General features: G+C 56.4%; 1 protein-coding gene across 4 annotated transcripts in view; it reads left to right on the top strand.

The window, feature by feature from the left end:
• Window positions 1–26,221, top strand: part of DTNB (dystrobrevin beta) — a 131,743-nt gene extending 105,522 nt beyond the window's left edge. For 3 of the 4 annotated variants that reach the window (XM_072926207.1, XM_072926205.1, XM_072926208.1), the window contains 5 exons: window positions 11,590–11,734; window positions 13,992–14,081; window positions 18,053–18,106; window positions 22,207–22,240; window positions 24,861–26,221. In XM_072926207.1, the coding sequence (XP_072782308.1) occupies window positions 11,590–11,734; window positions 13,992–14,081; window positions 18,053–18,106; window positions 22,207–22,211 (294 nt within the window). In that variant the 3' untranslated portion in view covers window positions 22,212–22,240; window positions 24,861–26,221. The remainder of the gene's footprint in view (window positions 1–11,589; window positions 11,735–13,991; window positions 14,082–18,052; window positions 18,107–22,206; window positions 22,241–24,860) is intronic. The other variant, XM_072926206.1, reaches the window with a different exon arrangement.
• Window positions 26,222–26,563: the final 342 nt, after the last annotated feature.

Raw genomic sequence — 26,563 nt, 5'->3', positions numbered from 1 at the left:
GCCTGGGATCCCAAAATGGGGCCAGGGATCCCAGAAATGGGATGGGATCCCAGAAATGGGGCCTGGGATCATAAAAATTGGATGGGATCCCAGAACTGGGGTCTGGAGCTCTCAGAAATGGGGGCTGAGATACCAAAAATGGGGTCTGGGCTCCCAGAAATGGGATGGGATCCCAGAAATGGAGTCTAGGATCATAAAAATGGAGTCTAGGATCATAAAAATGGGATGGGATCCCAGAACTGGGGTCTGGAGCGCTCAGAAAGGGGGCCTGGGATCCCAAAAATGGGGTCTGGAATCACAGAAATGGGGCCAGGGATCCCAGAAATGGGCCTGGGCTCCCAAGAGTGGGATGAGAATCCCACAAATGGGGTCTGGGGCTCTCAGAAAAAAGGTCTGGGGATCCCAAAAATGGGATGGGATCCCAGAAATGGGCTCTGGAGCTCTCAGAAATGGGATGGAATCCCAAGAGTGGGATGGGATTCCCACAAATGGGGTCTGGGGCTCTCAGAAATGGGCTCTGGGGATCCCAAAAATGGGATGGGATCCCAGAAATGGGCTCTGGGCTCCCAGGACTGGGCTCTGTCCCACGCTGTCCCTGTGTCCCAGCAGAGCCCTGAGCTGGCAGAGCTGCAGGGACAAGGACAGAGGCAGGTCCTGCACCGGGCCCAGCAGCATTGCAGCTTTTCCTGCAGCATTGCAGCTTTTCCTGCAGCTGTGGGGCCCAGGGGTGCATGCCCTGCCTGCAGACACCCCAGAGCAGACCCAGAGGCAGCTCTGCTCCCTCCCTGCGGCGTGGGCTGCAGCAGCCTCGTGCAAAGCAGGTTTCAGTGTGGTTGGAGGTTTCTTTTTTCTCCCCCAAAATCAGCTGTCAGGGGTTCTCTGTTAAAATAGAAAGGCGTGTAAATTGAAATTCCTCTGTAGTTCATTATTTCTGTCCTGAATTAATTACTGTTCAGCCTTCCTGCGAGGGGTTTGGGTCTGCTCCTGGTGTCAGGCAGGAGGAGATGGCCGGGCCACCACAGATGGGGATGGGGATGGGAGCTCGGAGCTGAGGCTTTGGGCATCTCCAGCACAGGCAGAGCTGTGGCAGAGGGGGGAAGAGCTGCCCTGTGCTCCCCACGCTGCAAACCCACTGTGGGGCTGGGACACCCAGGCTGGGCAGGGCTGTGGGGACACCTCTGCCAGGAGGGATCTGGGGAGCAGAACTGTGGAGAAACCTCTGCCAGGAGGGATCTGGGGAGAAACTGTGGGGAAACCTCTGCCAGGAGGGATCTGAGGAGAAACCTCTGCCAGGAGGGCTCTGGGGACCAGAACTGTGGGGAAACCTCTGCCAGGAGGGATCTGGGGAGAAACTGTGGGGAAACCTCTGCCAGGAGGGATCTGAGGAGAAACTGTGGGGAAACCTCTGCCAGGAGGGATCTGAGGAGAAACCTCTGCCAGGAGGGCTCTGGGGACCAGAACTGTGGGGAAACCTCTGCCAGGAGGGATCTGGGGAGGAGCTGAGGATCAGAACTGTGGAGAAACCTCTGCCAGGAGGGATCTGGGGAGAAACTGTGGGGAAACCTCTGCCAGGAGGGATCTGAGGAGAAACCTCTGCCAGGAGGGATCTGGGGAGCAGAACTGTGGAGAAACCTCTGCCAGGAGGGCTCTGGGGAGGAGTTGAGGACCAGAACTGTGGGGAAACCTCTGCCAGGAGGGCTCTGAGGACCAGAACTGTGGGGAAACCTCTGCCAGGAGGGCTCTGGGGAGCAGAACTGTGGAGAAACCTCTGCCAGGAGGGATCTGGGCAGAGCTGTGGGGAAACCTCTGCCAGGAGGGCTCTGGGCAGCAGAACCAGCTGGGCTGGCCCAGGTGTTTCCTTCCACGGCGTTCTCCAGCGCTCTGTCCATGGCTGTGCTCCCACACTCTGCCCCCGAGCAGGAATTGCAGGGAACAGCAGTTCTGGTGGTGTTTCAGTGGCAGGAACCGTGGGTTTTCTGTAGCCCTCCAGAGCGTTGGTTCTGTGGTCACAGAGTCGGCGAATCCTGTGATGGTTTGGGTGGGATCTCAAATGTCACCTCCTTCCCCCCCCAGCCTGGGCAGGGACACCTGGCAGTGCCCAGGGTGCTCCAGGCCCTGGCCCTGGGCACTGCCAGGGCTCCAGGGGCAGCCAGAGCTGCTCCCCAGCCTGCCAGGGCAGGATTTCCCCACGGAGAGCCCGAGGGCTGGGCCAGAGGAGCCACAGAGGGAGCCACGGGCAGTGCAGGGCTGGGAACGGGCTCTGTGTGTGTCCCCCAGCCCTGGCACGGGCAGGACATCTGGGCCAGAGGTGCTGCTGTGCCTGGGGAGAGCGACTGTCCCTGTCACTCGAAGCTTTTAAAGGCAGCTAGAGTACCAGGGCAGTTGACTGTCCCAAAAGCTGTTGAATTCCACTGAAATAGGGGGTCCAGCTTCTTCGTGGGCTCAGAGCAGCACACGTTGGGGCGCCAACTGTAATTTCTATGGTTTTCCCCCCTCCACGCAGCCCTTTCTAGCATCCAACCAGCTCAGAGATATGGGGCTGTGAGGGGAGGAATTCCAGGAAAGGGAAAAGTATTCAAAAGAGGCTCTTACCCCAGGGTGTTGGAACAGCTCTGTTTATTCTGTGGTGTCCATGGAGAGCGGGGCAGAAGAGGAAGAGCAGGAAGTTTCAGGGGTCTATATAGGTTTTGGACAGGGTGGGCTCTCCTGGCTCCCCGCCAACCCCATTGGGGCAGGTGGGAGGATCCAGGGGTTATCATGATCAGAGTCACAGGGTCCCGGGGAAAGGGGGGCAAAAGGGTGTCCAGGAGCTCACTGTAACACCCCTGGAGTGCTCAGTGGCTGTTCCAGCACCATGAAAGCGCTCAGCTGGACCTGGGGACTCCTGGGGGAGCTCAGGGCCTGTCCCTCCCTGGGACAGCACGGGTGAGATGTGCCCCAGGAAGGCTCAGCACCACCCTGTCCCTGGGGTCCCTGCCAGGACCCTCTGCTGGGCACACAGCCACCAAGCAGAGGCAGAGCCCTGTGTTCATCTTCTCTTTGCTCTTTGTGCTGTGGTTCCTGCAGGATTTGGGGCCTGAGGAGATGTTTGCTTCTCTGAACTGCTTACCTGGGAGCTGCTGGCTCTGGGGTTTGGTGTGTGCCAGGTCCCTTCTGCTCTAATCTGCGCCTGGAAAGACGTTCTGCATGGAAATGGACAAGGGCAGTGCCCAGGCCAGGCTGGACACTGGGACACCCTGGGACAGTGGCAGTGTCCCTGCCATGGCAGGGGTGGCACTGGGTGGCTCTGAGGTCCTGTCCCACCCAAACCAGGCTGGGATGTTTCTGTGGTGAAATCAGTCTGTGGATTTCTGAGCTCCTCAGGGAGCATCTGTAGCTTCAGGGGCTTGTGGGGCTCTTTGGTTCGACCTTCTGCTTGAAGCAGATGAACTCGATGGTTGCACTCAACCAAAGGTCCTCTCCAGCCTAAACAATTCCCTGGTCCCACGCTTCCAAGCAGGACTGAGCTGGAGCTGGGTCAGCTTGGGTCTGGGCTCACGGAGCTCTGGAAACCTCTGGGGGCTGTGGGTCCCTTCCCTCTCTGGGGCAGCTTCTCTGCCGGTTCTGGGCTTCTTTATTCCACCTCTGGCCAGGTCGGGGTTGAAGCTCTTGGGACAGAATTTCACGTTCAGACTCAGGTGTTTATTGTTCCTTATCTCTGTTACAAATGGTGAGTTCTGCAGGGTTCCCCTAACGAGGCACACAATGGCCAGCTAGCTTTCCCTGCAGGGTCTTTTAAGGCTAAACTATCCAATTACGAAATGACACCTCAATTAATTTCACTTTTAACCCAGCAACTGATCCCTCAAAGTCTGCAGGGTGGGCTTTTCTGTCCAATTACAAAATACCACCCAAACCCACGGAGAAGAAGGTGAAGAAGAAGGAGCAGCCACTGCCCTAAAACCTCCATCTCAGCTCTCTATATATTATTATATCCTAAAACCCAAACTCTGAGTTTTCCACCCTGTGCCATCACACACTTCTAACCAACTCCACACCCACAATCCCAGCGCTCCCAACCAATTTTGGAACCTCTCCAGGGCCTCAGGCCACAGGCAGAGCTCTCCTGGGGCTCAGAGTCTGCCAGCACAGAAATCTGAAATTCCCAGCAGCCAGAACTCCAGCACTTCTCCAGTGTCCTTGTCCCACAAATCTCTGCTCAAGGAGGGGAGGAGGCAGAAGGGAAATAGCAGGGAAATCCAGCTGTGCTCATCTGCCTGCTCCTGCCCCAGCACCTTTCCAGATGTGCATGGTCACACATCAGCTGGGGCTGGGTCTGGGACAGGAATTCCAGGAGCAGGGAATTCCCACAGGGATGGGGAGGCCTCCCTGGGGAGCCTTTCAGAGAGCAGCACCCTGCAGCTGACCTTGCCCCAAAAAGGTGCTGCAGAAACCCCTCAGGGCTCCTTCCAGCCCAAAGGGTTGAAAGCTTTTTCCATCCCTTTCTCCTTCAGAGCCTTCCTCTGTCACAGTGGTGTAGGAAATTTGGCAGCAGCTCCCCAGAGGATGGGCTGAGGGAGGGGATGGGGATGGTGAAACGCCTCTTGGAGAGCTGCTGGAGGCTGCTGTGGCACTGCCTCCCTTCATCCCACCCTGCCCCTGCAGCTGATCCCTGCTCAGGGCACAGCTCGGCCTCTTCTCCCTGGAAATGGCATTTTAGGTCAAACCTCACAGCTCCTGTGGACAAGACTCCATAAGCCAGGGACAATAAATCGAAGTTGGCTCCCAAACATTTCAGGAGCCAGGTCAGAGGTTCCCTTGGTGGTTTTTCTAAATTGAAATCTGTCTTCTGTGTCCTCCCTGGAGCAGTTTCCAGGAAGGACATGCAATGAGCCAGTAATTCCTGAGTTTTCTGGGGCTGCAGCTCCAAAACAGAGCCAGAGAGGAGCTCACAAACCTGTTCAGCTCCACCTCACCTCCTTTCCTTTCCTTTCCTTTCCTTTCCTTTCCTTTCCTTTCCTTTCCTTTCCTTTCCTTTCCTTTCCTTTCCTTTCCTTTCCTTTCCTTTCCTTTCCTTTCCTTTCCTTTCCTTTCCTTTCCTTTCCTTTCCTTTCCTTTCCTTTCCTTTCCTTTCCTTTCCTTTCCTTTCCTTTCCTTTCCTTTCCTTTCCTTTCCTTTCCTTTCCTTTCCTTTCCTTTCCTTTCCTTTCCTTTCCTTTCCTTTCCTTTCCTTTCCTTTCCTTTCCTTTCCTTTCCTTTCCTTTCCTTTCTCACACAGGGCGTGGTCCATAAGGAGATGGGATTATTTGGTTATTTCCTTCTGGAGATGGAAGCCCGGAGAGCTTTGTGCAGATGTGCAGCTGTGGCTCAGCCCCTGGCATTTGGGGTCGGGATCTGCTGCCAGGGAACAGGGACAGGACAAGGGGAAATGGGCTCAGGCTGGGCCAGGGCAGGCTCAGGGTGGGTGTTGGGAACAATTCCCTCTGGAAAGGGCTGTCCTGCCCTGGCAGGGAACAATTCCCACTGGAAAGGGCTGTCCTGCCCTGGCAGGGAACAATTCCCACTGGAAAGGGCTGTCCTGCCCTGGCAGGGAACAATTCCCACCTGGAAAGGGCTGTCCTGCCTTTGCAGGGAACAATTCCCACTGGAAAGGGCTGTCCTGCCCTGGCAGGGAACAATTCCCACTGGAAAGGGCTGTCCTGCTCTGGCACAGGGGGCACTCCCCATCCCTGGAGGGGTTCCAAGGCCCTGTGGATGTGGCACTTGGGGACAGGGACACAGTGGCCTGGGCAGTGCTGGCAGGGTGGGCTCCATGGTCTGAGAGGGATCTCCAGCTCAGTGGCTCCACAGTTCCAGCCTGTCTTTGGGAGGATGCCACAGGAGGTCAGCGCTGCTGAGGGTGGCGTTGGCCGCCCAGGAGTGGCTTTGTCACCGCTCTGGGGTCGGCAGCGAGGGCTGGGGCCAGCAGGTGTTTCTAGGAAGGCGATGTTCAAACTCCTCTGAACCCACAACTTTCAGATCCCCTTTGAGCCCTGCGTGGCTCAGTCACCCCAGGGGCTGCACGGGGAGGGGGAGCAGCCTGTCCTGTCCCCATCCCCGTCCCTGTCCCCCTCAGGATGTGCTGTGACCTCACGGCCGCTGGCACAGCCGCGGTGTTTTCCAGGGCCGTGTCACCCATGGGTGAGGGACGTTCCCAGCCCCGCTGCTCCGCTGCCCGTGGAATGCAAATCAGCACAGCCAGCTGCTGCCAGGCAGTGCAGAACGATTGACATGAAACATTCAGCTCCCCGGGCACTTTCTCAAAGAATATCGGTGACTCAAAGAGGAGCCTTGGTGACAAAAACGTTTCCTCTTGCCTGGATGTGGCAGGAGTGGGCACTGCCAGCCTGGGGGTCACGGTGTCCCTTGCTCCAAGCAGTGAGCACACCTGGAGTGGTGGGACAGGGGGACAAGGGCTGGATGGGACCTTGGGAATTCGGAATTGTTCCCTGGCAGGGTCAGGAGGGTGCCCAGAGCAGCTGTGGCTGCCCCTGGCAGTGCCCAAGGCCAGGTTGGACATTTGGGAGCACCCTGGGACAGTGGAAGTGTCCCTGCCATGGCAGGGGTGGCACTGGATGGGCTCTGAGGTCCCTCCCCACCCAAACCAGGCTGGGATTCCATGATCTGCACAGCCCACGATGGCCAAGGTGGGGACACGTGGGCTGGGCTGGGCTGTCACACACACTGAGATCTGTCCCCTCACAGCTGAGGCCGATGTTTGGAGCACAGAGCGAGCCCTGAGATCTGACTCCAGGAACTGAGTCTCACCTCTGCACCTGGGACGTGCTCAGGCCTTGGCAGGGGCTGCCCAGGAGGATTGGAGTGCCCAGAGCAAGGTCCAGGCAAGGTCTGGATGTGGCACTCAGTGCCCTGGGCTGGTGGCAAGGACCGGGCACAGCCTGGACCTGATCTTGGAGCTCTCCTCCACCCTCGGTGGTTCTGGGATTCCAAACCACAAACGCTCTGTGACTTTTCCTTTCCTCACACCTGCCACCACCCAGAGTCTCCAGGGCTAACAGGAGACATGCTGAGCTCCCAGGACACAGGATGAGACCTGGGGGACGAGCTGCGAACCAGAAAGCATTTGAACCAGAAAATATTCAAACCAGGAAACATTCACACCAGGAAACATTCACACCAGAAAACATTCAAACCAGGAAACATTCACACCAGGAAACATTCACACCAGGAAACATTCAAACCAGGAAACATTCAAACCAGGAAACATTCAAACCAGGAAACATTCAAACCAGGAAACATTCGAACCAGGAAACATTCACACCAGAAAATATTCAAACCAGGAAACATTCACACCAGGAAACATTCACACCAGGAAACATTCACACCAGGAAACATTCACACCAGAAAACATTCACACCAGGAAACATTCAACCCAGAAAATATTCAAACCAGGAAACAAACATTCGAACCAGGAAACATTCACACCAGAAAACATTAAAACCAGGAAACATTCACACCAGGAAACATTCACACCAGGAAACATTCACACCAGAAAATATTCAAACCAGGAAATATTCACATCAGGAAACATTCAAACCATGAAACATTCACATCAGAAAACAAACATTCGAACCATGAAACATTTGAACCATGAAACATTTGAACCATGAAACATTCGAACCAGGAAACATTTGAACCATGAAACATTCACACCAGGAAATATTCAAACCAGAAAACATTCGAACCAGGAAACAAACATTCGAACCATAAAACATTCAAACCAGGAAACATTTGAACCAGGAAACATTCGAACCATGAAACAAACATTCGAAGCAGGAAACATTTGAACCATGAAACATTCGAACCAGGAAACATTGCCCCCCTGCCCGGCTCCCTGGGGAAGGCCGGCTCTGGCCTGGCCCATCTCTGCTGCCCATCTCTGCTGGCTTTTCTCCCTTTTCCTCCTTCCTGGGCTCTTTTCCTCCCGAGCGGCTGCGGAGGCTCAGGCGGGGATGAGGAGGAGGAGGAGGAGGAGGAGGAGGAGGAGGAGGAGGAGGAGGCCAGTGGTGCCTCCAAACCCGGGCCATGGGACAGGCGGCAGTGCCATTGTCCCCAGAGGTGTCCCATGGGCTGCCCTGGGAGCCCTCCAGGCCTGGGCACCTTTTGACACAAATTTATGCAAATTCAGACACTCCTGCCTGGCTGTGTGCGCTTTGGGGCGGGTGCTCCAGGTCTGGTTTGGTGTTTGGGGTGGGTGCTCCAGGTCTGGTTTGGTGTTTGGGGTGGGTGCTCCAGGTCTGATTTGGTGTTTGGGGTGGGTGCTCCAGGTCTGGTTTGGTGTTTGGGTGCATTTTGGGGTGGGTGTTCCAGGTCTGGTTTGGTGTTTGGGGTGGGTGCTCCAGGTCTGGTTTGGTGTTTGGGTGGGTGCTCCAGGTCTGGTTTGGTGTTTGGGGTGGGTGCTCCAGGTCTGCTTTGGTGTTTGGGTGGGTGCTCCAGGTCTGGTTTGGTGTTTGGGGTGGGTGCTCCAGGTCTGCTTTGGTGTTTGGGTGGGTGTTGCAGGTCGGATTTGGTGTTTGGGTGCATTTTGGGGTTTCAGCTCAGGTTTGGTGTTTGGGTGCATTTTGGGGTGGGTGTTGCAGATCTGATTTGGCGTTTGGGTGCATTTTGGGGTTTCAGGTCTGATTTGGTGTTTTGGGGTGGGTGCTGGCAGTGTCACCATTGCACAGGGTGCTGGCAGTGTCACCATGCACGGGTTCTGGCAGTGTCACCGTGTCTGGGTCCTGGCCGTGTCACCGTGCACGGGTCCTGGCAGTGTCACTGCAGTGTCCCCGCTCCCGGGCCGTGTTGCCCCAGTAACAGCCGCACGTCCCCGAGCCCTCAGGAGCCTGGGGTTTGGGGTTTGGGGTTTGGGGTTTTGGGGTTTTGGCATTTTGGGGTTTTGGGGTTTGGGGATTTTGGGGTTTTGGGGTTTTGGGGTTTTGGGGTTTTGGGCTTTGGGATTTTGGGGTTTGGGGTTTTGGCATTTTGGGGTTTTGGGATTTGGGGTTTTGGGATTTTGGCATTTGGGGATTTTGGGGTTTTGGAGCTCTGCAGAGCCCTGGGCTGTCCCTCCCCACAGAGGGGACACAGCAGCGCTGCTGGGGACAGCACTGTCACCTCACACCAGCAGCGCTGCTGGGGACAGCGCTGTCACCTCGGCTGCACAGCCGCTCCTCAGGCTCTGGGATGGCACCGCAGGAATGGGCTGGGCTGGGCTGGGAGAAAGTGTAAAATGAGATGTAAAAATTCACTCTTTTAGCAATAAGTCAAATGATATGGATATATCTAAAATACACAAGTGTGAGAATTAAAAAATATATTAAAACAGATAAAATATCTATATATGTAATGCAATAAATACCTACGTATGTAATATACAAATATATAAATATATATGCAATAGATAAATTTCTGTATCTAAAAATACATATATAAATAACTAAAAACATAAATTTAAATATAAATATGCATAATATATAAAATATAGACATCTACTTTATATAACATATATAAATATATGTTATATAAAATATATTATATATATCATATATGTTATATCACTTGCAACATATATAATTATATAATAAAATATATTTAATATATTCTAATATATATAATTATACACATGTAATATATACATAATTATTATATATATTATATTTAAAAATATATTTTTTACATATTTTATATACACTTAAATATCAATATATATTATATAAACATCTATATTTCTATAAAATGCATATATAAATTTTCATATATCAATCTATATATAAATTTATGTATTTATTTATAAATTTTATATATATTTTTATATATAAATTTTATATATTTCTTTATAATATATAAGATATCAAATATTAAATATATTTGTAGTTTATAAATACTAAATGTATTATATCTGTAATATATAAATATATGCATCTCAAATTTATATAAATATAATTACATTTAGATATATGTATATATATGTATATTAATATATACATATGTAATATAGAAATATACATTATATAAATATATAAGTTAATATATAAATATATATTTACTTATATATTTATATAAGTAAATTAAGTATATATAAATAAGTATTTATATATATACTATATATATAGTATATATATATGCTTATAAATATAAGTATATATAAATAAGTATTTTTATATATACTATATATATCTATATATATAAAGCTTTATAAATAAATATGTAAATGTCTACATATGTAATATGTGAATATCTAAATGCTTGCATAAAACATGCAAAGCATGTGATTTTATTAAAAACATCTCAAAACAGATAAAAATAGATAAAAACACATAAGATACATCAAAATTTAAAAATAAGTTAATGAAATGTTGTACCCGCTGTGCCGGCACTTCTCACAGCAGCCCCCACTGGTGCATCACACCCTATAAGAACCCATCCCATCCCTTAATAATCCATACCATCCCATCCCATCCCATAATAATTGATCCTATCCCATAATAATTGATCCTATCCCATAATAATCCATCCCATCCCATCCGTGTGTCTGTCTGTCTGTGTGTCTGTCTCAGCAGGGCTGTTACTGGCCAAACCAGCCCCACAGGCCATTCACTAGCCACGGGCTCTCTGTTACTAGCCAAACCAGCCCCACAGGCCATTCACTAGCCACGGGCTCCCTGTTACTAGCCAAACCAGCCCCACAGGCCATTCACTAGCCACGGGCTCTCTGTTACTGGCCAAACCAGCCCCACAGGCCATTCACTAGCCACGGGCTCTCTGTTACTAGCCAAGCCAGCCCCACAGGCCATTCACTAGCCACGGGCTCCCTGTTACTAGCCAAACCAGCCCCACAGGCCATTCACTAGCCACGGGCTGTCTGTTACTGGCCAAACCAGCCCCACAGGCCATTCACTAGCCACGGGCTGTCTGTTACTAGCCAAACCAGCCCCACAGGCCATTCACTAGCCACGGGCTGTCTGTTACTAGCCAAACCAGCCCCACAGGCCATTCACTAGCCACGGGCTCTCTGTTACTAGCCAAACCAGCCCCACAGGCCATTCACTAGCCACGGGCTGTCTGTTACTAGCCAAACCAGCCCCACAGGCCATTCACTAGCCACGGGCTCTCTGTTACTAGCCAAACCAGCCCCACAGGCCATTCACTAGCCACGGGCTCTCTGTTACTAGCCAAACCCCACAGGCCATTCACTAGCCACGGGCTCTCTGTTACTAGCCAAACCAGCCCCACAGGCCATTCACTAGCCACGGGCCCTCTGTTACTAGCCATGCCCCAGGCCCCACAGGCCATTCACTAGCCACGGGCTGTCTGTTACTGGCCAAACCAGCCCCACAGCCATTCACTAGCCACGGGCTCTCTGTTACTGGCCAAACCAGCCCCACAGGCCATTCCCTCCCCACGGGCTCTCTGTTACTAGCCAAACCCCACAGGCCATTCACTAGCCACGGGCTTCTCTGTTACTAGCCAAACCAGCCCCACAGGCCGTTCCCTCCCCACAGGCCATTCACTAGCCACGGGCTCTCTGTTACTAGCCAAACCAGCCCCACAGGCTCTCTCCTCCCCACAGGCCCAGGCCGCGGGCTCGGCGCAGCCCTCGCCCACCCATGGCCGCCCCGCCGTGCCCCCGCGCTCGGCCTCGGCCGGCTCCACGCCCACGCACACGGACACGCCGGCCGGACTCGGGGCCGACACCCTCGAGCCCTTCGGACAAGGTGACCGCCCCGGGCGTGGAGAGGGGCTTGGGGTGGGAGTTGTGCCCTGGGACACCCTGGGGCAGTGGAGGTGTCCCTGCCACGGCTGGGGTGGCACTGGTGGCTCTGAGGTCCCTCCCACCCAAACCAGTTGGGATCCTGTGGCCCCAAGTTGGCTGGGATGGCTCTGGGGTGGGTGTCTGATTCCCACAGAGAAATCCTGTGGGGTGCAGATCCGGGGGTTAAAGGGAAAAATGGAGCTTGGGGAGATCCTGGAGCTGCTTCCAGAGCCCGAAGGGGCTCCAGGAGAGCTGCAGTGGGACTGGGGACAAGGGACAGAGGGACAGGACACAGGGGATGGCTCCCACTGCCAGAGGGCAGGGCTGGGTGGGATTTTGGGAATTGGGAATTGTTCCCTGGCAGGACACAGGGAATGGCTCCCAGTGCCAGAGGGCAGGGATGGGTGGGATATTGGGAATTGGGAATTGTTCCCTATGAAGGTGGGCAGGCCCTGGCACAGGGTGCCCACCCTGGATCCCTGGCAGTGCCCAAGGCCAGGCTGGACACTGGGACACCCTGGGACAGTGGGAGGTGTCCCAGGAGGTTCTGGAACCAGGGGATCTTTAATGTCCTTCCCACCCAAACCATTCTCTGGTCCCAGGTACAACACACACAGAACTCACCATGTCAAGGCAGACATCACAAACCCCTTTCCTGTGCCCTGGACCAAAGCTGGGGCACATTTTGAATCTTTGGAGCTGAATGAAGTTAGTTTCTGTGAAGATGATGTTCCCTGAAGGAATTTACACCACCAACGGCTCCTTGCTGCCTCTCCCTAAGGACTGCCCTTGCTCAGGGCCTGCTGAGATCCCCCTCTGTGAAACCTTGTGGTTTTCCCAGGTTTTTAACACCTGGCAGCATCCCAGACATGTGTTGCAAGGAGCCAGGTGTCAGTGGGGACCAAAACAAGCCCACAGGCACCCCTCAGCACACTGATTCTTCTTCACCAAAAACATCTCAATGATCATGCTGCCTTTTGCATATCCACCAGACACTGAAAAATGAGCTGGTTCCACCTCTCGCTGTGGAGAGGGCACAGGGACACCAAAGGCTCAATTTTCCTCCCTCCCTGAGCTGCCCCATCCGTGGGGGGAATTCTGGAGCAGGAAATCTTTGAAGAACTGAGTCCCAGAGATCTTGGCCTTCCCATCTTGAGATTAGAAAAGTTTCCTCCTTAGGTGATCTGATCTTCCACTCAGCAGAGGATTACCACGATTGGCACTGGGACGGTGACAGGTTTAGGGTAAAACACCCTGATGGTTTCTGGGTGAAATGCTCACTACAGAGGCCACCATGTAATTAGAAAATCAGTTCTGCTGTTGGCCGCCTTGGAAGAGAAGAAGACAGTCCCTGGGGAATCCTGGGATCCAGCACTGCCCACAGCAGGGGCAGTTCCTCCCGAGGTAGCCACGGTGGGGCTGCTTCTCCTGCTGACCAGACCCTGCAGGCATTCCTGGAACGCTCCTTCCGGAAAGGCAATCTGCACAATTAGTGCTATTTAGCGTATTTCATATTAATCACACAGAATCAGGCAAGCTGGGGCCAGTGGCGAGCACAGGAAACAGAATAAACAGAATAAAACAGAATAAAAGGTGGATTTTTTCACTTAATGAAATAACCGGCTGTCCCAGCCAGATGTCTGGGTGGGCCTGGTGACACGATCCAGCTGCTCCACAGCAGGGACACCGCCCCAGGTTGTTCCAGCCCGGCCTTGAGCCCTTCCAGGGATGGGCAGGTCCCTGATCTGAGGGGGTGGTGGCCTTCAGGAGGCCCCGAGCCTCGTCCCCTGTGCCACTCGTGTGCCCGGGCTCTGCTGGCTCTGGTGGCACAGCCGTGTCCACGATGGGCTGGGGTGGCCAGGGGGTGTCCAGGCAGCTCGGGGTCACCAGGGCCAGCACAGGGCCCCGAGGAGGAGGAGAGGATTCCTTCCTCCAGCCATGCAGGAGGGGAGGAATTCCAACAGCCTTGGGTCCCACCTGGAGCTCAGCAGCACCGAGGGTGGCTGTGCCCACGGGGGGAGCGGGCAGGGGGTGTCACTGCCACTGCCACTGTCACTGTCACTGCCACTGTCACAGGGGGAGCAGAGCTCCAGGGTGAATCCCCATCCCCATGCCCCTGCCTGGGGAGCCAGCCCAGGTGGGACACTGAGGCTGGGGGGCACAGGGGCCGCAGGGCAGTGGCAGTGCCACCCCTCTGACCCCGAGCCTGTCCCTCCCAGGTACGAGGAGGAACCTCCGCAACGACCTGCTGGTGGCAGCTGACTCCATCACCAACACCATGTCCTCGCTGGTGAAGGAGCTGCACTCAGGTGAGGGCTGAGCCAGGGCGTGCCAGGAGCAGAGCTGGAAGCCACGGGCTGAAGCTTTGTCCTTAGATTTGCCTTCTGTTACAACTGTTGTTCTATTAACCATTATTTCTCTTAAAACCAGGTTTGTTTTCTGTTGTTTTCTGCCATGTGAGACCGTGTGTCCACGTTCTCAATGAAAAATCACTTTCATAGCCAACATCACCGGCCTGGGCAGTGCTGGGTGATGATCTTAATGACACAGTCACAAGCCAGAGCAGGTTTTTGGAGTGAGCATCCCCAAATTCCTGCTGAGCCCTGCAGTAGCTGGGCAGCAGGTGAGCCCTCTGCCTGACTCCCCATCAGATGATGCAACCACGTCTCAATAACTGTGCAGGAGGCCAATTCCATCCCTTGTCGTTAAACAATGATGTGGGAAACAGATAATTACTCCCTCTGTGCCCCTTCCCCGTGCCAGGGGAGCTGAACACCCTCTGGGGCCGGGGCAGGTCCCAGGGAAGGGTCCCCTGGCCCCACAGCCTCGGCAGCAGCAGGGCTGGAGCACAGATGCTCCAGGAGCTGCTTCCAGCAGGGATTTCCTCATGGAAACGTGTCCAGGCTTTGAGAGGGGCTGTCCAGTGCCCATCCCTGGAGGTGTCCAGGGAAGGATGAGCTCGGTGCTCTGGGCTGGGAGCAGTCCCAGGCTGGACTCTGGCTGCCCTTTTGCAGGGTGAAGGATCCTGTGGTTCAGTTTCTGGAAGTGTCCTGGCTCTGCTCCTGCTCCCTGCTGGGCCCAAATTCCCCACAAATGTCTCTCCCTCGAGGCTCTGCCACGCTGGAGCCTCCCGGGATGGACATGTGTCAGAATCTGTGGTATTGGTGATTCTGAGATTGTAGAAAGTCTCTGTCTGTCACCCCGCTGCCAAAGCAGAAGCCATAATTGGTCTGTGCTGGTTTCAAGGTTGTTTATTCTGTTTATCTCTAACATGTTCTGCTGCCCTGCCGCAGCTCTGTCCTGCAGGGCAGCGTGTGGGGCTCTGCCCTCAGTGGGATGGTACAAACATTAAATACCACAAACTGCCTGTGCTGGATTTACAATAACGTGCCAATATCTGTCACCTACGTTGGACAGTGTGTCCCCAGCCTGAACCAACAGAAAAATGCCAACACCACAGTGAAACATGGAGGGCATGAAGAAGGAGAAAAAGGACAAGACACACCCAATTCCTCCATCTTGTCCCCTCTGAACCCCTTATCTAGAAACCTAAAATTTTACTTTTGCACCCGTGCCACAGTTAATTATTACTCATATCAAACACTCAGAGCTGGTAATTCATCCTGTAAGATTGAAAACTCTTTTCCATGGACAGAGATCACAGCCAGTGTCTCTGGGGGCTCTGTCCAGGGGGGTTCCTGACCCCTGCCAGGGTCCCAGGGCAGCCAGAGGGAAGCTCTGGGTTCCCACAGACATGGACAGGGTGTTTCAGTGGCCAGCAGTAAATCCCCCTGCCAGCCCCGTGTCCTGGCAGCAGCAGCTGCTGGGAGTTAATGAAGTTGTCTGTGGGTGACACAACACCAGCAGGGCCACCAGCTCCCCCATAAATCACCTCAGCTCTGCCCCAGGGCCCAAACACGGAGAACAAACCTCTGCCCAGAGCCTGTGCTCATCCCTTTTTGCTTTCCAAGGCACAGCAAGTGCTGTAGAAGCACAGACCTGTGCAATAACCCACAGGGATGGTGGAGTCCAGCTCCTGACCCTGCCCAGGACACCCCAACCATCCCAGCCGTGCCTGAGGGCGTTGTCCAAAGCGTTCCCTGGTCTCCATCCCAAGCCTGCAGCCCTCCCCGGGCCCGTCCCTGGCCACCAGCCGTGCCAGGGGCCCCCAAAGCCGTGTGGGTCACCAGGGAGTGGGACTGAGCTGCTGCCAGGCTCGTGCTCCAGGAGCTGCAGAGACCAGGGAAGGCTCCCTGGAAGTGTCTGCAGCGCTGTGGTTTGTGGAGATGAGGAACAGCACGAGTGATCCTCAGCTGATGGCAGCCAGAGCATGTCACACCTCGTGTCCCAGGGGGAGCGGTGGGAGCAGAGAGGCGTGGGAGGGTGGGGAAGCAGCGGGGCTGCAGCTCCCAGCCCGCCCTGCCATGTCCTGGCCTGTCCCTGCCATGTCCTGGCCCTGCTCTGTCCTTCCCTGCCCTGGCCCTGTCCCTGTCCCTTCCCTGCCCAGGGCAGGGAGTTCCCTGGGAGGGGACACAGGCAGCAGCACCACCCCGTCCTCCCAGGGCTCCCCAGGGTGCCCTGATGGCCCCAGCCACCTCCTCCTGCCATGGTGTCGGGGAGGGTTGGCTGGAGAGCAGGAAAGGATCTTCCCCAGAGGGGGCTGGCACTGCCCAGGTCCCCAGGGCACGGGCACAGACCCCAGGCTGGCACTGCCCAGGTCCCGAGGCTGCCAGAGCTCCAGGAGGGTTTGGACAGCGCTGCCAGGGGTGCCCAGGGTGGGATTTGGGGGTCTGGGCAGGGGCAGCAGTTGGACTCTGTGATCCCTGTGGGTCCCTGCCAGCCCAGGACATTCCAGGGTTCCGTGATGGAGTTGTGGAGTCACAGAATTACAGAATCACTGAGGGTGGGAAAGATCTCCGAGCCCACTGAGTCCTGCCAAGGCCACCAGTGCCCCACAGGTGCCACGTTCACAGGTGCAGAAGTGGCACTCTGGGGCTCCCAGTGCTGCTGGGGAAACCCTGAGCCCGTTTTTACTCCATTTTCACTCTGCTCCTGACACAACGCTGAGCTCCAGGTCACAGTCCTGGCAATTCCAGAGGTTCTGCTTTTGTCCCTGATCTCCTCAGCTCTCCCTTCCAGGACCCAGTGCAGCCGAGTGACCCCCACGTGTCACTGTCCTGCTCTCAAAGCCACTGAGGACGTGTCTGGAGGTCCCCTCCTGTCACATCCACTGCAGACACCTCTGGTTCTCCAGCTGTTCTCCAGCTGCTTTAGCCAACCTAAAGCCAATGTTTGGGTGACTTTAGCTAAAGCTGCAGGTTTAGACACCACATGTTTGTCCAGCACCACCCCAGGAAAGCGTTCCCACCTGTTTGGCTGCTGTGCCAGTGGATGTTCGGCCAATCCCCAGAGATATTCCCAAAGCTGTAGCAGGCACATGTATGGGATCACCCCCAAATAACCTTCAGATTATGGGAACATAATGCATGGGAGCAGTGGGTTCCTCATCTTCCCAAGGCATCTTCCCAAGGCATCTTCCAACCCTCAGGAACTGGAGATCCCTGGCTCTATGGACATGATCTATTGTGTCAAATTGAATTATGCAGGGGAAATCAATCTTTGGTTGAAGATGTTGCTCCCTCTCACAGTCAATTCAAAAATCAGACCTCATGGTGCAACCACACTTCTTTAGTTCAGTCCACATGTGCTTTCCCCTCCCGTTCCCACCCGGGATGTTTTCCATCTGTGGAGATGGGTTTGCCTGCAGTCCCAGCACACGTCCCAGCCCTGCCTGTCGCTGGGGGTTCTCCCTGCTGTGCTCTCCCACCTCTGCAGAGTGACACCACCCTCAGGATAACCATCAGCTCTTTGCACAGGGCTGGGGAAGTGGTGGAGTGAGATAAGAGCCACCACCTGCAGGACAATGTCACCTTCTGCTCCCCCTACCCTGCCAGCAACTCACCTGGGTCAGACAGGGCAAGCCCACAGCTCCCACCAGGAAAGAGCCAAAATTCGAAATTCGGGAAGGATTTCTTCATGGGAGGGGCTGTCAGGCATTGCTGCCCAGGGAGGGGATGGAATTCCCAGCCCTGGAGGGGTTTAGAGGCCCTGTGGATGTGGCACTTGGGGACAGGGGGCACTGGTGGCCCTGGCAGTGCTGGGGGAACAACTGCACTCGATGGTCTGAGGGATTTTCCAACCCAAACAATCCCACGATTGCCTCTCTCCCCTCACCCACCTGTCTCACATCTGCTTTTCCTTTCCTTGTTTTTTCCTGAAGCAGAGGAAGAGGACGAAGAAGAAACAGAGAAGCTGCAGAACGGGAAGGACCGAGGTGAGGGGACAAACCCGTCCCAGAGCTCTGCAGCATTTTCTGACCGCTTCTCTGTGGGTTCACTGGCTCCCTTTGCAGTCCCAGAGGGCCCCTGGGTGCAGGTGGATGTCCCTGGGTGCAGGTGGGTGTCCCTGAGTGCAGGTGGGTGTCCCTGGGTGCAGGTGGATGTCCCCAGGTGCAGGTGGATGTCCCCGGGTGCAGGTGGATGGCTCTGGGTGCAGGTGGGTGTCCCTGGGTGCAGGTGGATGTCCCTGGGTGCAGGTGGGTGTCCCTGGGTGCAGGTGGATGTCCCTGGGTGCAGGTGGCTCTGGTGGATCAGGTGGGTGTCCCTGGGTGCAGGTGGATGTCCCTGGGTGCAGGTGGCTCTGGATCAGGTGGGTGTCCCTGGGTGCAGGTGGATGTCCCTGGGCACAGGTGGTTCTGGTGGATCAGATGGATGTCCCCAGGTGCAGGTGGGTGTCCCTGGGTGCAGGTGGGTGGCCCTGGGTGCAGGTGGGTGGCCCCAGGTGCAGGTGGATGTCCCCAGGTGCAGGTGGATGTCCCTAGGTGCAGGTGGGTGTCCCCAGGTGCAGGTGGGTGGCTCTGGGTGCAGGTGGCTCTGGTGGATCAGATGGATGTCCCTGGGCACAGGTGGCTCTGGGGAAGCAGCCCCCTCCCAGGTGCTGTGTCTGCCCTGGCACATGCCACCTCCCAGCCCCAGTCCCTGTCCCCAGCAGGTGCCACGGGCCGGTGTCACAGCCCTGTCCTGCGCCCGGCTTTTCTCACAGCAAAGGCCACCCACGGGAATGGGAGCGAGGAGGAGGAGGAGGAGGAGGAGGAGGAGGAGGAGGAGCTGCTCCAGGGGCTGTGAGAAATCCAGCTCAGAGGGGTGACAGAGCCCAGAGTGGGGCACTCAGCAGGGCAGCCCCTGAGCGGTGCCACTGTCACCTGCCCAGCCCTGCCCTTGGTGACCTTGGCTGGATGAGTGTCCCTGTGCCAATGGGGATCCCTTGGTGACCTTGGCTGGACAAATGTCCCTGTGCCAATGGGAATCCATCCCAAAGTGACCTCAGCTGGACAAATGTCCCTGTGCTGATGGTGACCTTGGCTGGACAAGTGTCCCTGTGCTGATGGTGACTTCAGCTGGACAAGTGTCCCTGTGCCAATGGGGATCCCTTGGTGACTTTAGCTGGACAAATGTCCCTGTGCTGATGGGAATCCATCCCAAAGTGACCTCGGCTGGACAAGTGTCCCTGTGCTGATGGTGACTTCAGCTGGACAAGTGTCCCTGTGCCAATGGGGATCCCAAAGTGACCTCGGCTGGACAAGTGTCCCTGTGCCAATGGTGACCTTGGCTGGACAAGTGTCCCTGTGCCAATGGGGATCCATCCCAAAGTGACCTCAGCTGGACAAATGTCCCTGTGCTGATGGTGACCTTGGCTGGACAAGTGTCCCTGTGCCAATGGGAATCCATCCCAAAGTGACCTTGGCTGGATGAGTGTCCCTGTGCTGATGGGGATCCCAAAGTGACCTTGGCTGGACAAGTGTCCCTGTGCCAATGGGAATCCATCCCAAAGTGACCTTGGCTGGACAAGTGTCCCTGTGCTGATGGGGGTCCCAGAGCAGCAGTGCCATCCGTGTCACGGGAGGTCCCTCCCTTTCATCCCCGTGTCCCTGGTGTCCCAGGCTTTCCCTCTGTGGCACATTCCAGGAGTTGTCCCCAGCTCAGAGGATCCTCGTGGCCTCAGGGCAGGGTGAGGGAGGGAATGCCAGGGTCTGCTCCTCACCCCGTGTGTGAGGGAGGGAATGCCAGGATCTGCTCCTCACCCTGTGTGTGAGGGAGGGAATGCCAGGATCTGCTCCTCACCCCGTGCTCCAGGAGCCTCCCAGGGACAGGAGCTCACTCGGGGCTCTCTTGGCTTCTGCTTTCCATGTTTCCAACCCAAACAGAGGAGCAGCCTTGGCCGGGTGTGAATCGGTGCCGGTATTTGTCCGGCTCCAGCCAAACCCGATTCCAGCATCGCAGAGCAGGACTGTGGGCCTGGTTTGTCCCACACACGTTTCCTGCTGGCCCAGCCGCTGCTCCCAGGAGTCATTCCCGAGCTCTCCCCCCCGCTGGCTGCTGCAGGCACCCAGGGCTTTGGAGGTGCTCCGTTCTCTGCCCCCCAGCTCCTGAACCTGGCGGGAAGGAGCGTTTGGGAAGGTCCATTGAGGCTAAAATGGAGCTTCCAGAGCAGAACCCGCCAAGTCGCAGGACCCTCTTTGCCCCAGAACATTCCTCATCACTGGAATGTTTGGGATGCTTAACAAATGACCCACCCACAGGGCTCTTTCCACATCTGCTGGTGTCTGGCAGGGGACAGGGGCAGTGTGGGGCGTGGGGGATGAGGGATGGGGCAGAGACGGACACAAACCCTCCCCATTACTCATGGCCACAGCATGAAGCCGGGCAGGGACGTGTCCAAGAGCAGAGCTGTGTCCAAGAGGCTCCGTGTGGAATGTAAATATTATCCCTGCCAGGGAAAAAGCAGCGTATGGCAGTCCCAGAGCCGCTGAGGTGAAGCCCTGGCAGGGAGATCCAGGAAGGATCAATATGGAAGCACAGGGCTGGGCACAGCAGGGTGGGTGACACCAAAGCCTGCTCCTCACAGGGCACCACTGCCCGGGATCCAGGAATCACCCCAGAATGGTCTGCGTGGGAAGGGTCTCAGAGCCCATCCAGTGCCACCCCTGGGACACCTTCCCCTGTCCCAGCGTGCTCCCACCCTGCCCACTCTGGCCTTGGGCACTGCTCTGGGCACCTGTGCCAGGGCCTCAGCACCCTCCCAGGGAGCAATTCCTGCCCGAGATCCATTCCAAATCGACCTTCTTTTGATTTAAAGCCACTCCTAGGGACAGCAGCATCCTCGGGCTTCCTCACCAGTTTCTTCACGCAGTTATTTCCTATTTCCCTGCTGTGTTTTTATCTTATTCCCAATTAATGAGCCCCAGCAGTGACCTGGGATGCTGCAGGCGTGGCTTTGGGGGACGAAATGCTCCGGGAGGAGGATTTGTCACTTTGGTTTGTGTAACAAATCCCCCCCAGCTGCCTCCCCCAGGGCTGGGATCACACAGTGGTGTCCCCAGAGGTGTCCCCGAGGTCCCCAGGCTCCGCAGGGCACAGCTGGGAGCGGGCAGAGCCTCCTCCATCCTGGCTTGGGGCTGGCACACCCCTCCTGCATCCCACCCGGGGCTGGCACACCCCTCCTGCATCCCACCCGGGGCTGGCACACCCCTCCTGCATCCCACCCAGGGCTGGCACACCCCTCCTCCATCCCAGCCTGGGACTGGCACACCCCTCCTGCATCCCACCCGGGGCTGGCACACCCCTCCTGCATCCCGGCATGGTGTCACCTGAGGCTCACCACGTCCTTGTCCCTTCCTCGCTGCCCAGTTGGATTTTAGAGCCCTGGAACCAGTGCAGGGGGAACCAGGGCTCTGCTCAAACCACCAGGAACCAGAGTTTTCTGATCCATTGCAGTTCCTGGACACAAACACCAGTTTGAAGTGGGGTTCCAGCCCTGGCACAGGTGCCCAGAGCAGCGGGGGCTGCCCCTGGATCCCTGGCAGTGCCCAGGGCCAGGCTGGACACCGGGACAGTGGGAGGTGTCCCTGCCATGGCTGGGGTGGCACTGGGTGGGCTCTGAGGTCCCTTCCCACCCAAGCCATGCTGGGATTCCATGGAATGCACCTGCCCAAAACTGAGGTCCTGCGTCCCCCTGTCCCCAGCGACTGTCCCGGGCAGGTTTGGGGTGACACCGAGCTGGGAGCGGTGGCTGTGCCCGGGAGAAACGCCCTGGGAGAGCCTCCTGCAGCTCAGCAAGGACGGGGCCAGCCCTGGGAATGAGTGAAATCTCCCCTTGCTACCCAAAATTAAATCTCCCCTTCGTACCCAAAATGAAATCTCCCCTCACTACCCAAAATGAAATCTCCCCTCCCTACCCAAAATGAAATCTCCCTACCCAAAATGAAATCTCCCCTCACTACCCAAAATGAAATCTCCCCTTCCTACCCAAAATGAAATCTCCCCTTCCTACCCAAAATGAAATCTCCCTTGCTAACCTGCTCCTCCCTGTCTGCAGGTTAGGAGGGGCCGCAGGCTGGACAGCAGCTCAGGTAAGGACGGACCCGTGTCCCACCTCCAGCAGCTCCTGGGGCTCTGTCCCCTCCTGCTCTTGTCCTGACCCTGCCCCAGGAAGGTCCCCGCAGGGCTCACAGGGATGTTTTCCACAGAATTATGGAATGGGATGGGTGGGAAGGGACCTCAGAGCCACCAGTGCCACCCCTGCCATGGCAGGGACACCTCCACTGTCCCAGTGCTCCCAGCCCCAGTGTCCAGCCTGGCCTTGGGCACTGCCAGGGATCCAGGGGAATCTGGGAATTCCATCCCAGCCCTGCCCACCCTGCCAGGGAACAATTCCCAGTTCCCAATCTCCCACCCAGCCCTGCCCTCTGGCACTGGGAGCCATTCCCTGGGTCCTGTCCCTCCATCCTTGTCCCCAGTCCCTCTGCAGCTCTCCTGGAGCCCCTTCAGGCCCTGCCAGGGGCTCTGAGCTCTCCTGGATCCCCTCCAGGCCCTGCCAGGGGCTCTGAGCTCTGCCCAGAGTGGGAAAACACCGACACCAGCTCTGCCAGCCTTATCTCCCACTGTATTGTTACCAGCTCTGCCAACCTTATCTCCCATTTTATTGTCCCCTCTGTAACAGGAAACAGGAGCCCCTGGTGATGGACACTGTCCAGACAAACCCAAAATCCATTGTGTGCCCCCGGAAAGGCTCTCAGTTAATAAGGGGCACAGCAGGTGGACAGACAGACAGACAGACAGACAGACAGACAGACAGACGGGTGCAGGGCTGGAGCACGGAGCTCTCCAGGGAGATCCTTATCTCCCCCACCTGAAAAGCTGCCAGGAGCAGCTCGGGTTTCCACCCTCTGGAAGTTTGCCCATCTCCCCCCACTCCCGGTGGGCTGGAGGAGAAAATCCTCCCGGGGTCACCGGGACCAGGAGGGGACCAGGAGGGGATGGGGACAGCAGGAGGGACCTTCCTCTGCCACCCCTTCCCTCTGCCCGGGTGGAGAAATCCTGTCACCTGTCACTGTCCCCCTGCCAGGGGCCAGAGAATCCCTGCTGGACCCAAAGCAGGATTTTGTGGGATCAGCCCGGCAGCAGCGCCTCTGCCAAGGGAAAAAAGGGGATTTGCCCTTCCCACCTGCCAGCAGCGCAAGGAGAGAGCCCCAGAGGGGCTCGGGAGTCTCTGACAGTTTTTGCATTAGAAATTCAAGTCCTGCCTGATCTGGGAAACAATCTGGTAACTCAAGAACAGTGAAATTGCAGCGGTGGAGGGGCAGCCAGAGCCCGGTGAGGCTTTTCCTGCAGCCCTGGGAGGCTTTTCCTGCAGCCCTGGGAGGCTCAGAGAAAGGGACGGGGGTGACCCTGCCACCCCCGGGCTGGTCGGGGCAGGGGAGCCCCAGTGCCCCCCGAGCCCGGCGGGACCCCAGCGCCAGCGAGGAGCAGCTCTGAGAAACGAGGGAGAGGAACCAGCCCCGCCAGCACTGCCCAGGCCACCACGACCCCTGTCCCCAAGTGCCACATCCACAGGGCCTTGGACACCTCCAGGATGGGCACTCCACCCCTCCCTGGGCAGTGCCAAGGCCTGAGCGCCCTTTCCAGGCAGAAATTCCTGCTGCTGCCCACCCTGAGCCTGCCCTGGCCCAGCCTGAGCCCATTTCCCCGTGTCCTGTCCCTGTTCCCTGGAGCACAGCCCGACCCCCCCTGGCTGTCCCCTCCTGTCAGGAGCTGTGCAGAGCCACAAGGTCCCCCCTGAGCCTCCTTTTCTCCAGGCTGAGCCCCTCCCCAGCTCCCCCAGCCCCTCCTGGGGCTCCCTTCCCTCCCCAGCTCCCAGCACTGCTGGTCCCGGGGCCAGGCGGGATCTCGGTGGGATTTCGGTGGGATTTCTGTGGAATTTCCATGGGATCTTGGTGGGATTCTTGTGGGATCACTGTGGGGTCTCTTCATGATCTCAGTGGGATCTCAGCAGGGTTTCTGTAGGATCTCAGTGAGATTTCTGTGGAATCTCTGCAGGATTTCTATGGGATCTCTGTGGGATCACTGTGGGATCTCTGTGGGATTTCTGTGTGATCTCAGTGGGATCTCTGCAGGATTTCTGTGGGATCTCTGTGGGATCTCTGAGGGATCTCTGTGGGATTTCTGTGAGATCTCTGCAATATCTCTAGGGGATTTCTGTGGGATTTCTATGGGATTTCTGTGTGATCTCAGCAGGATTTCTATGGGATCTCTGTGGGATTTCTGTGAGATCTCTGTGGGATCTCAGCAGGATTTCTATGGGATCTCTGTGGGATTTCTGTGGGATCTCTGCAGGATCTCTAGGGGATCTCTATGGGATTTCTATGGGATTTCTGTGTGATCTCAGTGGGATCGCTGCAGGATTTCTATGGGATTTCTATGGGATCTCTGTGGAATCTCTGTGGGATCTCTGTGGGATCTCTAGGGGATTTCTATGGGATCTCTGTGGGATTACTGTGGAATCTCTGTGGGATCACTGTGGAATCTCTGTGGGATCTCTGCAGGATTTCTATGGGATCTCTGCAGGATTTCTATGGGATCTCTGTGGGATCTCTGTGGGATCTCTGCAGGATTTCTGTGGGATCTCTGCGGGATCTCTGAGGGATCACTGTGGGATCTCTGCAGACCCTGACGGGGTTCCTGGTGCCGCAGGCTCGGAGGTTGCTCTTGCCATCGAGGGACATCTCCCCCCTCAGAAGAGGCAGTTCCAGCCCATCCATCACCATCGTGCAACCGTGACCGATCTCCACCACCTGCAGCTCCCTGACAGCAGCGGGGCTGCCCCAGGACCTCGGCAGCGCTGCCCCTCAGGCCATTGCATGTCCCCTCGGTGTCACCAGACCTGTCCCACCCTCTCAGCCGCTCCCGGGAGGCTGAACAACCAAAAACCACCCGAAAGGACGCTGCTGGTGGCTGTCCCCGCTCCGAAAGGACGCTGCTGGTGGCTGTCCCCGCTCCGAAAGGACACTGCTGGTGGCTGTCCCCGCTCCGAAAGGACACTGCTGGTGGCTGTCCCCGCTCCGAAAGGACGCTGCTGGTGGCTGTCCCCGCTCCAAAAGGACACTGCTGGTGGCTGTCCCCGCTCCGTGTGCCGCTCCCTTCCGCGCCGCTCGCTGCTCCTGGGTCTGTCCCGGAGCAGGGGCTGCAGCCCCCGGTCCTGGGGCACGGCACGAGGGGATTCAGCTTTTAGGGTCCCACCTGGAGCCAGAAGAGAGGCCACGTCCTCTGGGGTGGGCCACCAGGTTCTGGTGCTGGGAATTGAGGGGGGACCAGGCCAGGCCGAGAGGAGCAGCGGCATCGGGAGCTGGGCTCAGTTTTGGTGGAAATCAGGGAAATAAGGGAGCGGGGATGGCAGCTCACCCTGCTCCATCAGCTCCCAAAACAAAACACGGCCAGCAGCCCCGGGCAGCGGCGGTGCCGTTCCTGCGGGCTCGGGAATGTCGCTTTTAGTGGAAGGAAATGTCATTTTTAGTGGAAGGAAATGTCATTTTTAGTGGAAGGAAATGTCATTTTTAGTGGAAGGAGCCACAGCCCTGATGCATCCGTAAATATTTATGGAGGGTGATGGATGAGGGGATCCCCAGCACCCCCACAGTGACCCAGCCCCAGAAGGGCTCACCCTCACCGAGCAGGGACAGGGACAGGGACAGGGACAGGGACAGGGACAGGGACAGGGACAGGAAAAGCCTGGTGGCCACAGGCCTGGCTTGATGGAAGCGCTGGAAACGAGCCAGGAGGAGCTGGAGGGAAAAGCAGCTTCAGCTGGAAAAGGGGGGACAGGAACAGGGACGGGGACAAGGACAGGAATGGAGATGGGGATAAGGACAGGGATGGGGATGGGAACAAGGACAGGGATGGGGAGAGGGACAAGGACAGGGATGGGGACAGGGATGGGTATGGGAATGGCAGTAAGGACAGGGATAAGGGATGAGGATGAAGATGGGAATGGGGATAAGGACAGGGATGGGGAGAGAGATGGGAGATGGAGATAGGAATGGGACTGCAGACAGGAACGGGGATGAGGATGGGGAGATGGGAACCAGGACAGAGACAGGGACCACCTCAGGTGGGTTTTCAGCTGAATTTGCTGCATTCGGGCGGGCAGCACCTCTGGCTGTGCTGTGGGCCCAAGCACAGAAAATGGGGATGTTTCCCATGGCCCAGCTGGGGTGGCAGTGGCCACCAGGAGCTGGGGGTGTCACAGCTGCAGGGGGGTCGGGGTCTGTCCCCCAGGCAGAGCTGAGAGGGGTTGGGGGTCTCCCAGCACATTCTGGGGGTCTCCCAGCCCCTCCTGCAGGCAAGAGGCTGGGGGTGCCCACCCAGCCCTGCCAGGGCACTGCCAGGGCAGGGACGGT

Source organism: Taeniopygia guttata, chromosome 3, assembly GCF_048771995.1.
Source record: "Taeniopygia guttata chromosome 3, bTaeGut7.mat, whole genome shotgun sequence".
In the NCBI taxonomy this organism is placed as follows: domain Eukaryota; kingdom Metazoa; phylum Chordata; class Aves; order Passeriformes; family Estrildidae; genus Taeniopygia; species Taeniopygia guttata.
The sequence above is the reverse complement of the archived record's forward strand: the minus strand, read 5'-3'. Positions and strand labels throughout refer to the sequence as shown.